The 13280-nt window shown below is 40.4% G+C and overlaps 1 protein-coding gene across 1 annotated transcript; it reads left to right on the top strand.

The window, feature by feature from the left end:
* Window positions 1–9423: 9423 nt before the first annotated feature.
* Window positions 9424–12111, top strand: LOC120104628 (fatty acyl-CoA reductase 2, chloroplastic-like). Its single transcript, XM_039116111.1, has 9 exons — window positions 9424–9832; window positions 9922–10025; window positions 10129–10328; window positions 10402–10502; window positions 10605–10815; window positions 10952–11113; window positions 11224–11305; window positions 11438–11835; window positions 11919–12111. Exons 1-9 carry the CDS (start codon window positions 9424–9426, stop codon window positions 12109–12111), a joined length of 1860 nt encoding a protein of 619 aa, XP_038972039.1.
* The last annotated feature ends 1169 nt before the right edge of the window (window positions 12112–13280 follow it).

Here is a 13280-nt window from a genome sequence, read left to right on the forward strand (position 1 = left end):
TTATGAACCCTGCTGTGACCTCGTTGTTTTCTCGTTGTACCCTCCTTTCCTCTGATGCATTCTTCTTCTTTTTTTTTTTTTCCTTCTCTCCTTATTAATCAATGGTGAGCTTTCAGCCTTCTTCCCCGTAGAAAGGATGGAAAAAAAAATAAAACAGGAGGGGGAAAATAAATCTATACGACAGCTCCATATGGGAAGGTTTTGGCTTTTCCCTGATGAGTCCCTCTGGGTCAGAAGTTTCGGAAGTTCAAAGGCCTATGCGTTCGTAATATTGAAGTCGTGATTAGCTCCATAAAATTTATTGCTAATCTGATTATACCAAAGTCCCAGCAGCTTCTTTCCATGCTTTCCTTCTGCCGGAGATTGGGGCCTGGGAGATGCTAGAAAAATATTTTACACAGTAGGGCAATCCTAGATTAAAGAAAACCTTCATCCTTAAAAAACATTTTTAGTGCTCATCAGCAAACCTCACACATCTACTAGCAACATGATTTAAGGCAGAGTATACACAAGATATGGAGATGGGGTTCTTGTATTATTGATGGCTCCTAATTTCCTGCTTTATGAAGGAATTTGCTGCATGCTCAATGACAATATTTTGAGAACAGCGCTGAATAGACCGTGGGATATCTTTAACTTGTCGGTCCGAGTTGGTAAATGGAGGGAATTAAGATAACCAGAAGGAAACTTTGCAAAAAAAAGGGTTTCACTTTGTTCCTGCTTGTGAATTTATCTTTTTATTTAATGTATCGCACGAATGGTCCAATCTTGGACTTTTAGATGCGTTTGTGCTGCATTCTCTCGATGCACTATAGCCAATGGTTTTTATCTTGGTGCATTCAGTACTAGAAATGTGTGCTTGTACATAAATACATCTCTTGCTATCAAAATGTGTGCATTCACTATAAAAGATGCGTAAATTTAATCTAGCTTAAACATAACATTAGAACTTACTCATTGGAATGAGGACAACCATCAAAGATTTTAAGCATCATTCCTATAAAAAAATAGCAATGGTCTCTATTAAAAGGAAAATCATGTGGGCTGTTTCGGCAAATCTTCAGTCTAATATGTAGATGCTACTGTTATCTTGCTAGGCAGACAGAAATTGGATGAGGACTTCAACATGGCCATTTGATGGAAGGAATGTTGGGGCCCCAGGAGAATATTTGGTTAGCCTCTTGAAAATGCTAAGAATTTGTCATCAATAATGAATTGTGATCTGAAACCTCAACCTCGGGCAGACCAATATTGACAACCTTGGCTCCGACCGAGGAGCTAACCGATACTTCACTTTTGACAGAGGAGCCGATTTGACACATGCCAATAGAGATTGATAGTCCCAACAACTGACGCCCTTGGCAGCTGCAGTCGTGGCAGCACCGTAGTTTGTGCTCGACCAGCACTGCACCTCGCCCACCCCGCCAACCCCGACTGACTCTTACATCACGACTGTACTACCGATCGCTATCTGGCCATCAGTGCATGCCACACCAACCGAGGTCATGACAAATTCAGCATCCCTGTATAAAGGGTCAGCTCAGGGACCTTAGGTACGCAACAAAAATGTAAGAACACAAATGCAATATTATTTACCGAGAATCACCATCTGCTAAATTTTTCTTCCTTCTATATTATTGCCTCTCTATTTTGACATAGGCATTGGAAGGTCTCCCACCGAAAACTCTTCACCTTCGGAGGAGCTCAACCACCAATGCCTTGGCCAGCCATCTTAGTTCGGTTCGAGCCGAACTCAAGGTCGTCCGAGCTGCGCTCCGACCTCAGTTTGAATTCAGTGGCAACAGATTGGCGCTAGAGGAAGGGTCCTGTCTTAGCTACATCGACATCTAACGAAGAGAGAGACAACCAACATGAGGTCACAAGGAGCCCGTGGTGCATCGCACGCCTCGCAACGCCGCCCTCTATACTCCTGAGGGTCGCTTTAGAGCCTAGAACTTGCTTTGCTAGAACAGCCTGCCGCGTCCGTGGGCAATAAACAGTTCAACCTGCTCATTCAACAGGTACATGCATTGACTACGGCGATCCAGGGTCTGCAGCATGACCGGAGTTGGTTTAGCCGGAATCCGGCCAGCCCAGCCACCACTCTCAGTCACCGGCGCACCATATGCATTTGGTCGGCCACAGCTCTCAGGACTGGGACCTCAAGCGGTCATGTTGGAACCGACATACTTAGTAGAGTAGTCTCGGCTGGGATGAAAAACAATATACTCCAAGCCCCCATTCCGGTAGGGACTTCGTCTAGAGCCTCTCGCTTGTTCGATTCGTGGAGCCCCACCCTAGCAAGATGCCGACCTCAATAGGATAATCGAGAAAATAGACCGGCAGATCCATGCCCTCAGGAGGTAGGCTTTGAGGGTGAACGACAACCTCAACTTCACCTCGGAGCCCCCTTCTTCCGGCATATCATGAAGGAACCGATCTCATCTCGGTTCAAGATGCCCCAAGTGGAAACTTTACGACGACATCACTGATTCTCTGGATGACATGAAGAGCTTTATCAAAGGTGTTTTCTTTATCAAAGGTCTTATAGAAATCCTGTTTAAAAGGGTTCTATTTTTTCTTTCAATCATCCTATTTTGTTGAGGTGCCCTTGGTGAAGAAAAGTTATGTTTAATTCTATTTTCATTACAAAACTTTTTAAATTCATATTGTTTAAATTCGGTACCATGATCACTTCTTATTTTAAGACCATATAAATCTTTTTCATTTGAAATTCTTTTATATATTTTTGAGAATACAGAAAATGCTTCATTTTTGTGCCTAAGAAATAGTACCCATGTAAATTTTGAAAAGTCATCTAAAACAACAAAGCCAAAATATTTGCTACCAAGACTTGAAGTTCTTGTTGGCCCAAATAAATTCATGTGCAAGAGTTCTAAAGGCCTGAAGGTTGAAACCATATTTTTAGATTTAAATGAAACTCTAGTCTATTTTTCTAGCTGGCAAGCATCACAGATTTTATATTTTTCAAGACTCAATTTTGGTAGACCTATAACAAAATCTTTTCTAGCTAATTTTGAAATCAGATCCATACTTACATAAGCTAGTCTATGATACTACAACCAACTAGTCTTACTGATTTTGGCATTCATGGCTACTAAGTATTGCAAGTTTTTTATAGATAAATGGTCCAGATTGACCAAGTATAGATTGCCATGCCTATGCCTTGTGAACTTGATGCCACTCTCATTAGGACTGGACACCAAGCATATAGATGACTCAAAAGATACTTTGAAGCCTTTATTACATAATTGATTAATACTAAGTAAGTTATTTTTAAGGTTATCGACAAACAGAATATTTTCAATAAATGAAGAGGGAGTGATACAAATTTTACCAACTCTACATTTTAAGGTTATCGCCAAAGGTGACCACCCCTCCTTCATTCTTCTTAAGAGAAATAAAGTGAGATTCATCCCCTATCATGTGTTTAAAGCACCCACTACCTATGTACCATTTTTTTGTTTTCCCTATGGGCTAACAAACACACTTGCATTATAGAATCAAGTTTTCATTTTAGGTGCCCAAGCTCTCTTGGGTCCTTGCAGGGTAGTAATTATAGTTCCTTTTGGAACCCAAATTTTTTTAATAGCAACTTTACCATTAAGATATTTGGTCTATTACTCTAGGTAAAGTATTTGTGCCCAGTATCATTATATTTAAAAATGTTTTCTTTCTTGTCTAATAGCTTGAAAATTTGATAAATATTTTCTTTAAAGATTTCTGTTTTAATAGAGAATTGTAGCCAAGTCCTGGTTTATCAAATATAGCATGTTGGCTATTCAACATCATGTTTAGTTTTTTCGGACTCAATGTAATTTATCTATGATTGGTTTTAACTTATTTACCACTTTGGCCCACAATAGGCGCGACCCCAACAGGGTCGGAACTTGGCCCATCATGGGCAAGGCCCAACAGGGCCCGAACTCGGCCTATATTGGACACGGCCTAATAGGACCCAAACTTGGCCTGCAATGGACACAACCCAATAGGGCCCGAACTCGGCCCATAATGGGCATGGCTTAATAGGGCCTGAACTCGGCCCACATTGGACACGGCCCAACAGGGCCCAAATAGGGCCCAAACTTGGTCCACAATGGACATGGCCCAATAGAGCCCGAACTTTGTCCACAATGGCATGGCCCAACAGGTCCGAACTCGGGCCATGATGGGCACGACCCAATAGGGCCCTGTGGAGTGATTGAGTAAACCCCTATTTAATTTTGATGAGCTCAAAGCATTTGAGTATATTTTATGTTGTACTAATGAATTCAATCTAGTGTTTCAGGCAAATATGTGTGAATTTCTAGTTAAGTGCTTTAAGCTCTGGTTCAAAGTAATTTGGATAAGTATTGGACTCAATTTGAACCAAAGTCTGTATCCCAAGTCGACTTCGAAAGATTACGAGTCGACTCCGAGTGGTTTAAAGGTTCTAGCAAAAGTTTGAGTCGACTTCGGTACTCTACGAGTCGACTTCGACTGAGAATAGACAGAAAGACAGAAAGACAGAAAGAAGAGTTTCAGACTCTGTCAGCGAGTTGACTCCAAAAGGTTTCGAGTCGACTCCGATGCTTGCCGAGTCGACTCCTGACGGTTACGAGTCGACTCCAAAGGGTAACAGACAGAAAGACAGAACGATGGATTTTAGACCCTGTTACTGAGTCGACTCCAGAAGGTTACGAGTCGACTCCGACGTTTGGCGAGTCGACTCCGACGTTATGTCCGAGTCGACTCCCAGAGAAAAGTAGTCTGAAAGGCAGAGAACCAATCTCGGAAACCCTATGAACGAGTCGACTCCAAGAGTTCCAGAGTCAACCCCCAAGTCAGCCGAGTCGACTCCAACAAAGCGCGAGTCAACTCCGAGGCAGATCAGTTCAATAGATAGAGAATCGGTTTTTTGGACTCTGAGAACGAGTCGTCTCCCGAAGATCTCGAGTCGCCTCTCAAGACAGCCGAGTCGACTCCAAGAAAACTCGAGTCTACTTGAGGAAGAAAAATAGAAAGATGGGTTTCTGGAACCCTGAGAACGAGCCGACTCCTAAGTGCCCGAGTCATCTCCAGATGTTGGCGAGTCGACTCGAGGGTTGGTCCGAGTCGACTCCAGGACGGGACAAGCACTTTAATTCAAATCCTGAACAACGGGCGAGTCGTCTTCAGTAAAGCCTGAGTCGACTTCACATCGCACGAGTCGACTCCGATCCCAACGGATACATTGTCAGGATGTGCAGACGGGACAGAATGGCTCCAAATCACTCTCTAACGGCTAGTTTTCGAATGGAATCACTTAAATAACTAGAGTGAACAGTAGTAGACAATAAGAGAGCTATTCCATCTAAGTACAAAAGCATTTTCAACCACCAAGAGCTTCCGTTGAGTAAATCCAAGAAAAAGAAGGAAGAAGTGCATTCAACTCAAATCTGAAAGTGCTTCCTTCGCATTCAAGGCTCTACTACTGTTCTCCATCATTCGGCACATTCAAGAGGAGACTCAGAAATTGAGAAGCCCCCACTTCCTCATCTAAAATCTGTTTGAGGGCTTATAACTCTACTTTGATTATATTGCTCTCACACTTACTTTTTTAGAAGCTTTCTTTGTGAACTCCCAAACTTTGTTTTTCTTACTTGATTCAATCAGGAGATTGAATGAAGGGTTGTAAGGTTTGTTGGTGAGCCAAAGATAAAACCAACGGTGTAAGGTTGTGGTTGGTGAACCGGAAAAAATTAATTGGGTTTGATTGTGAATCCGGAAAAACAATCAGGTGGTTCTAGTCGGTGAGCCTGTGAAAACCGACCGAGTTCGTTGTAATCTCGTGAAAACAACAAGTTAGGTTGTGAGCTTGTAAAACAACTGACTGTAATCCTAGGGATTATGGTGAACTCCCAAGTGCTGCTTGGAGAGTAGACGTAGGAGCAAGAGTTGACTCCGAACCACTATAAACTTTTCTGTATTTGTATTGGTTGTTGTCTCTTTCTCTCTTTTCACTCACTGCATCTAGTAAACTAACTAATTTGCTTGCAATAGATTTAGTTAATTACTCATTATATTTTTAATTGGTCAATATTTAATTAAAATCCAATTCACCCTCCTTCTTGGGTTGTCTCCTTGGGCAACAGGCCCGAACTCAGCCCATAATGGGAATGACCCAAGAGGCCCAAACTCGGCCCACAATGGCGGCCTGAACTCGGCCCACGATGGGCACGACCCAACAGGCCCAAAATCACTAAATTGGGCCCAGTTTTGAATAGAGTCCAAATAACTATTCACGACCCAAGATGGTTTCCATCCTATTAAGCTTAGAAACAAGGAGGAAGGAAAAAAAAGGAAGAGGGAAGAGCCTCAGCGGCGGCCAGACCTGGGTGGTCATCGTCCAGTCGAGGCCAGCCGACCACAGTGGCGACCGACGGCCGCTGCGGGGGCCGACGACATGGAGAAAATGAGAACAGTCTCGGTTGGGGCTGGAATAGAAGAAGAAATTGGCCTCTATTTAATCAAAAATAGAAGAACCGAGGGAAGGGAGACTCACCAAAAAGTGGCGGAGAGAAGGGATCTCGGTCGAAGATCTCGGTTCGGTGAGCTTGGGGTGGCAACAGAAGCGCTTTTGACAAATGGATCTCAGAATAGGGAAAGGCTCACAAAGATGTCTTCGGGCGGCGTTTGGCCGGGGTGGCATGCCAGTCACCAAAAGAAAAGGAGGAGAAGGAGGAAGGAGAGGGAGGAGAATCTCGGCCGAGGACAGCTCGGCCAACAGCTAGCGGTGGTGGAGTTCAAAGCAAGGAAGAAGAAGTCTCAAAACAGAGTAGACGGAGGAAATGGAGAGAAAAGGAGGCTCTGGGGGGCGGTGCTTGGCCGGGGTGGCACACCAACCACCGAGGAAAGAGGAGGAGGGAGGAGAGGAAGGATCTCGGTGCTCCTAGAGGGATGAGGGGGATGGGTTTAATAGAGCTCCGAAGCGGATAAGCTTGAGGGCGGTTGCACCGCCCGTGAGGATCGTGGGCAACGACACCACGAATCGGCCGACGGTGGTTCTAACTCCCCGCGTGGTCGAGGAGTTCAACTTTCCGCAGAGTCGTGCCGAGTATGCGACCTCTCCACTTCGAGGAAGACGGAGCGGAAGCTCCCCTATTCTAGTTTTGGGCCTGGACTAAAGTCGACTGGGCTTGCCGGCTTCAGCCCATTTAAGCCTATTCTCACAACAATAGCCTCAATGATGCTTGGATCTTTAAGCAAAAGAGGTTGTATCGTGCCCCTGGGTCTACTTCAATTTCTATCTCGGATTTTCTCACTATCAAGCTTAGTGTGGAGTGTGCTTGCTCAAGTTTGGGCAGTTCCTTGATCTCTACAATATTGAGAACTACCTTTCTTTGCTTTTTGAAATCATCATCGTTCGGTTTCTTCCTTCTCAATTGTAGTTGGAGGTGAAGTTTTCAACAATTTTTTTTGGTGTGTCCATAGAGGTTACAATGATTGTCGTAATTTTTCTAAGTGGTGTTGGCTTGATTCTTGCTTCGCTCCCCCTTCTAGCTTGATTTTCTAGTGCGTTTCTTGAACTTGTTGCCCTTTATCTTTCCTAGGTCGATTCTACTTCTGAATCCCTATGCTCTTAATGCTGGCTTCGCTAATGTTCTCCACTTTGAAGAGCTTTAGCTCCTTTCGAATGCTCTCGTGGAGACTTTCAATATACTTCATGAAAACTATAAGATCATCGATGGAGATTAAAATTGTTAGATTAGAAATGCCGTTGTTCCTCATGTATGAATTTTACTATATAAGAGCATAGCTAGAAAGCTTGACACCAGCAAAAGCTACATTTTGAATACTTGAGTATCTGTAGTAAAGTAGGTCTCCAACAAGTCTGGTTAGTTACCTAGATTTTTTGCATCAATAGTCCCATCATATACAGGGATCATCCAATCGGGGAAAATGAAGATTTTTCTCAACATGCTCAACTCAAATTTCTCAAAATAAATTTTGTTGAAGATGGAAGAATAGTGAAAGTATGGCTTAAGCTTTCTTTTCTTTTTTTTGATGTTCCACACCTCCTAAACTGAGGTACATAGTCTCTATTCATAATACTAGTGAGGTCATCTTTTTCACAATTCGGGTTGGATTCCTCTTTTAGTTTCAATACAACTAGATCTTTAAAAATAAATATGAGCAATAAAAATAATTAAGAAAAAAACTAAAATTTAGCCAAAAGTAGATCTCAACTTCTATATCAATTTTACATTTTATTCCTTTGCTCAATTCTTCGCGGATTGGAAGATAATGTCTGGTCAAAATTTTTCTCGAAAAGGAAAATTTTGGTTTGACCAGCTCGTTTTGGAGCTTAAACGATGGAATTTCGTTCTAATTCGGCCTATTCCAAAGTTGTAGATCTCGAAAAGCTAACCGATTTCTAAAAAAGTATCATCTTAATTGAGTGTCGTATAACTTAGTTATAGCCCTTTTAAAGTTTGGCACACGATTCAACATCTTGATGTGGTAGATTTTGATTTGAGACTCTATCTAGCTCCATCCATAGTGATCAAAGTGGTTCATATGAAATCTGGGGATCCTTCTAAATTAGATTCCTATGGATCTTAGGACCCTCTTGAGATATTGTAACTTGAAGGAGCAAAAATGACCTTGGTCGTCCCCAATACATTTATGACAGTCATGTATAACTATAGCCATTTATTAGCAATAAATTTCATAGTAGGGTCACTTTTTATATAACTCTGGGTATTATCACATTAATGTATACATACAAGCCTTTTACATTTTAATTTTATACAATAATAACATGCAATTACAAATACAGGTACTGGTTGCAATTACAAATACAGGTACTGGTTTCCATTATACCCGTTCTTTCTTTTACATGTATCACATAATATTTGACTCCTTTAAAAAAGAATTTATACCAAACAAAGATAGCAATACCCTAATTAATATTTTATGAAATGGTAACATGAGAATGGCGTGTGATCTTTGAAAGCTCTTCAAGAAAGCATCACCTTTACATTTCTTGATTAGTTATTGTTTCACCTGCAAAAACTGAAGGGCTCTCTGTCTGCCAACCATGTAGCTAAACAACCTCCGCTTCCAAAGACATAAAAAATTACTCGCAATGCCAATTCCAAGTAAGATGATCCCGCCATCTTAGCTATAAGAAAGAATGAAGAGAGAGGCAAAAAGATAGCCTCTTCCAACCCAACAAGGTACCAACTTTGATCCTTTCCCTTATAACGTCCCTCCAACAGTCCTCCTCTTGTCACCCTCTCCCTAAATCCCAACACTCCTATTTTACATCTGCTTTGTTGGTTGACTTGCTTTCATTTCTCTTTAGCTAAAGATTCCTTAATAATCTCTCTCCTTGCACACATTTGTTTCCTTCTCTTCCACCTCTACTTCTTGGCAGTCATGGGAAGTTCATGCCTGAACTCGTCTCGCACAGTACTTGAGAGACCCACTAGTTTCTCGTTCGATAAGCAACGCAGGCCTTGTCCAACAAGTGGCTTCTCATGGTTAATGAGAAAGAAGCATACCAACATAGTCCGCTGCCAAGGCAATGGGAATGTGAGAAACCCAAATGGATATCCTCCCGTTGTAACTGAAAGGCCTGCTGCTGCAACAGTCACAGAGGATCATATGGTTTTTTCGTCAAATGTAAAGATCCGCAAGGATGTTGGCATGATGGATTTGACGTCTTACAAGGAAACAACAGCACCTGGTACAAGTGAGACATACGTTAGCGAAGGTATTGGGATTGTTAGATTTCTTAGGGGAAAGAAGTTTCTCATTACTGGTGCAACAGGCTTCCTGGGGAAAGGTGATAAATTTTGCATAATCTTCTCACCAATATCTTGAGATCTAGTTCAAAGGTTTAGTGCCATAGTTTATTCTTCTTTTGGTTTGTAGTTCTCATTGAGAAGATTTTAAGAACCAACACAGATGTCAGTAAGATCTATGTTCTTATCAAGGCTAAGGACAAGGAAGCTGCAATGGAGAGATTGAAGTGTGAAGTATGTGAATCTTGATTTCAATATCTAATACATTCCTCTGCTTTTCTATTTATTTGCCCCACAAAATAACTAGATTCTTCTCATATATTTATTTTCTGCTCAGATAGTAAATACGGAACTCTTCAGAAGCTTGAAGGAAATCCATGGAAGCAACTACCAGGCTTTCATGTTAAGAAAGCTTATTCCGGTGGTAGGGAATGTCAGGGAAGCTAATCTTGGACTCGAGGCTGGGTTAGCTGACGAGATCTCGGAAGAAGTGGATGTTATTATTAACTCGGCGGCAAATACCACTTTTGATGAGAGGTTCTTCTTCTACTAAAAGAATCATTTGTCAGTATTATTTCATGTTGACTTACAGGAGAACGGCATTTTACAGGTATGATGTTGCCCTGGACATAAACACCATAGGACCATGCAGGATTATGAGTTTTGCAAAGAGGTTTAAGAGGCTGAAGCTCTTCTTGCACGTATCAACAGGTTAAATTATGAGTTTTTCTTTCTCCTTTTTCCCATTTTCTCTTTTTGAATAAGCTTATTCACAAGTCAATACATTCTCTTCTTGCATGTTCACTTCAATAGCTTATGTGAATGGGCAAAGGCAAGGTAGGATTTTGGAGAAGCCCTTTCTTATAGGAGACACCTTAGCAACGGAAACAAGTTTTTCAGAATTTTCTGCAAAATCCACACCATTATTGGATATTGAAACTGAGATTAAGCTAGCTCTTGATTCTAAAAAGACTTCTCACTATTCTTCTACGACTCAAGAGATGAAGGACTTGGGTTTAGAGAGGTATCTTTTTGTTCATTTCTTAAATTACTTATTGTTCTAATAGGTCTCCCTACATATATATATATATATATGTGTGTGTGTGTGTTTATAAGTTGTTGTTTAAGTCTTGAACACAAAATTAGAATCCACTCAATAGGGCAAAGATTCATGGATGGCAAGATACGTATGTTTTCACAAAGGCCATGGGTGAAATGGTGGTAAATTGCATGCGAGGAGACATACCAGTGGTCACCATTAGACCTAGCGTTATTGAAAGTGCCTGCAAAGAACCCTTCCCTGGATGGATGGAAGGAAATAGGTAATTTAAATTTCTTCTCAATTCTGTTTTTTTTGTAATTTTAGGAAATAGTAACCAGTTAAATCTTATGCCCGATGATATTATCCTATCCTTTCTTTTGGAAACCTTAGGATGATGGATCCAATAGTTCTATATTATGGAAAAGGCCAACTTACTGGATTTCTTGCTGATCCTAATGGAGTGCTGGATGTTGTAAGTAATGTTTTGGTTAATCAATTCAGTACTTCTGCAAAAAAATATAAGCAAGAACTTTAGATCTTGCATGGGTATGTTACCTAATTTCTGCTACAGATGTTGAATTTATGCAAATGGTTTTTGGCTTAGGTCCCAGTTGACATGGTTGTGAATGCAACCTTGGCAGCCATGGCAAAGCATGGGTCAAGTAGGGAGCCAGGCATGCACATATACCAAATTGCTTCGTCTGTCATTAACCCGCTAGTGTTCAAAGACTTGGCCAGGCTTCTCTTTGAACACTTTAAGACTTTTCCTTGTATGGACCCTAAAGGGAGACCAATTACAGTCCATCCAATGAAACTCTTCAGTGACATGAACGAATTCTCCTCCTATGTTTGGATGGATGCTTCTCAAAGGAGTGGAAGGGTAACTGCTGCTATTTCACATGAAAAGCTATCTAAGAGATTGCAGAACAAATGCATGAGATCAGTAGAGCAAGCCAAGTATCTAGCTAACATATATGAGCCATATACTTTCTATGGTGGAAGGTGAGATTTCTCCTTTTTTTTTTCCTGAAAATTCAAAAGGCAGGGACTGTATCAATAGTGTGATATTTTTACTAACATGCCAGGTTTGATAACGCAAACACTCAAAAGTTAATGGAGGAGATGTCTGAAGAAGAGAGGACAAGCTTTGATTTTAATGTGGGAAGCATCAGTTGGAAGGATTACATCTCTAATGTTCATATTCCCGGATTAAGAAGGCATGTTATGAAGGGAAGAGGCATGTGTACAAAATCCCAACTTGTGGGTACAACAGTTTGAAGAAATGTAGATATTTAGCATTTTAGAAACTCCGAACTTGCAAAACTAAGGCAATAGGCAGGATAATCAGCACCCTATTGAAAGATTTTATAAATTTTATAATGGTGGTTCAAAGGTGCCACTTATTCTATTATCGTACTATTTATTTGGATTAAGAATGCGACAAATATTGTAAATTAATAGTTGAATTTTCTGTCATTAATTTTATGATTTCATTCACAATATTTTTATCTCCACCTAATTTATGTGTACAAATATATAAATTGCTGCCCCTAAGATGAAATGGGCACTCTTCCGGTCTTAAAATGTGAAAGTTGTAGTCGAATTGGATAGACGAGAGAGCATCTCCTTACCAAAATTCACCAAGAGTACCAAAAAACTATAGAAAAGTTCAACCCCATTTAGTGGTCACATATCCCTTTTTAATGCCTTATTAAATTCCATTTCTCCCTATTTTTTTGGGTACAATCACGCTATCCATTTTTAACATCCTATTAAATTCCATTTCTCTTTTAGTTATTGCTCATCTTACACGAAGTCTTTCATGAGCTTTCTCCTTTCTCATCTTAATTATTGTTATTGCAAGAATTAGATGACCGGATATATAAAGCACCTTTATATGAACTTTTAGTGGTACTTGTTTTTCCTATATATCCAATAACAGTTTAGAATTCTTGTAATTCATTTATAGTTGTTGAAGAATTAGATCAACATTATTAGAACCATGACTTTGGAAAGTAATTAAATCTTCATCTGACACATCTCTAAGTAGTTTCAACACTTTCTAAAATAAGAATCAAGTTGCTATTTGAGTTTTGCCATAGGAAAATTCTGTGCATCACCAAATTCAAAAGTTGATCATGTAATGGTTAAACCCATTTATAGTTGCATCCAGTATGATGGATCAAGATTATAGATATAAAATATGGTGCATTTAAATTAAATATAGATGGTAGATTTATAAAGTTGGTTAGGTGATGTTCAATTCTTTATTGATTTCAAACAACCCAAAACTATCTTTGACTTTGAGATTTCTAGTTAGATCTACCTTCTAGGTTAAGGCTAAGTCCATTTCTATGAGCCCCCCCCCTTTTTGCTTATCTTAATTTACTTTTTTTACTATTATTTATCGTCCTACATAGAGGGATACTCTCCCTCTTTCTTAACCA

This window comes from Phoenix dactylifera, unplaced genomic scaffold (genome assembly GCF_009389715.1).
Source record: "Phoenix dactylifera cultivar Barhee BC4 unplaced genomic scaffold, palm_55x_up_171113_PBpolish2nd_filt_p 000051F, whole genome shotgun sequence".
Taxonomy (NCBI): Eukaryota; Viridiplantae; Streptophyta; class Magnoliopsida; order Arecales; family Arecaceae; genus Phoenix; species Phoenix dactylifera.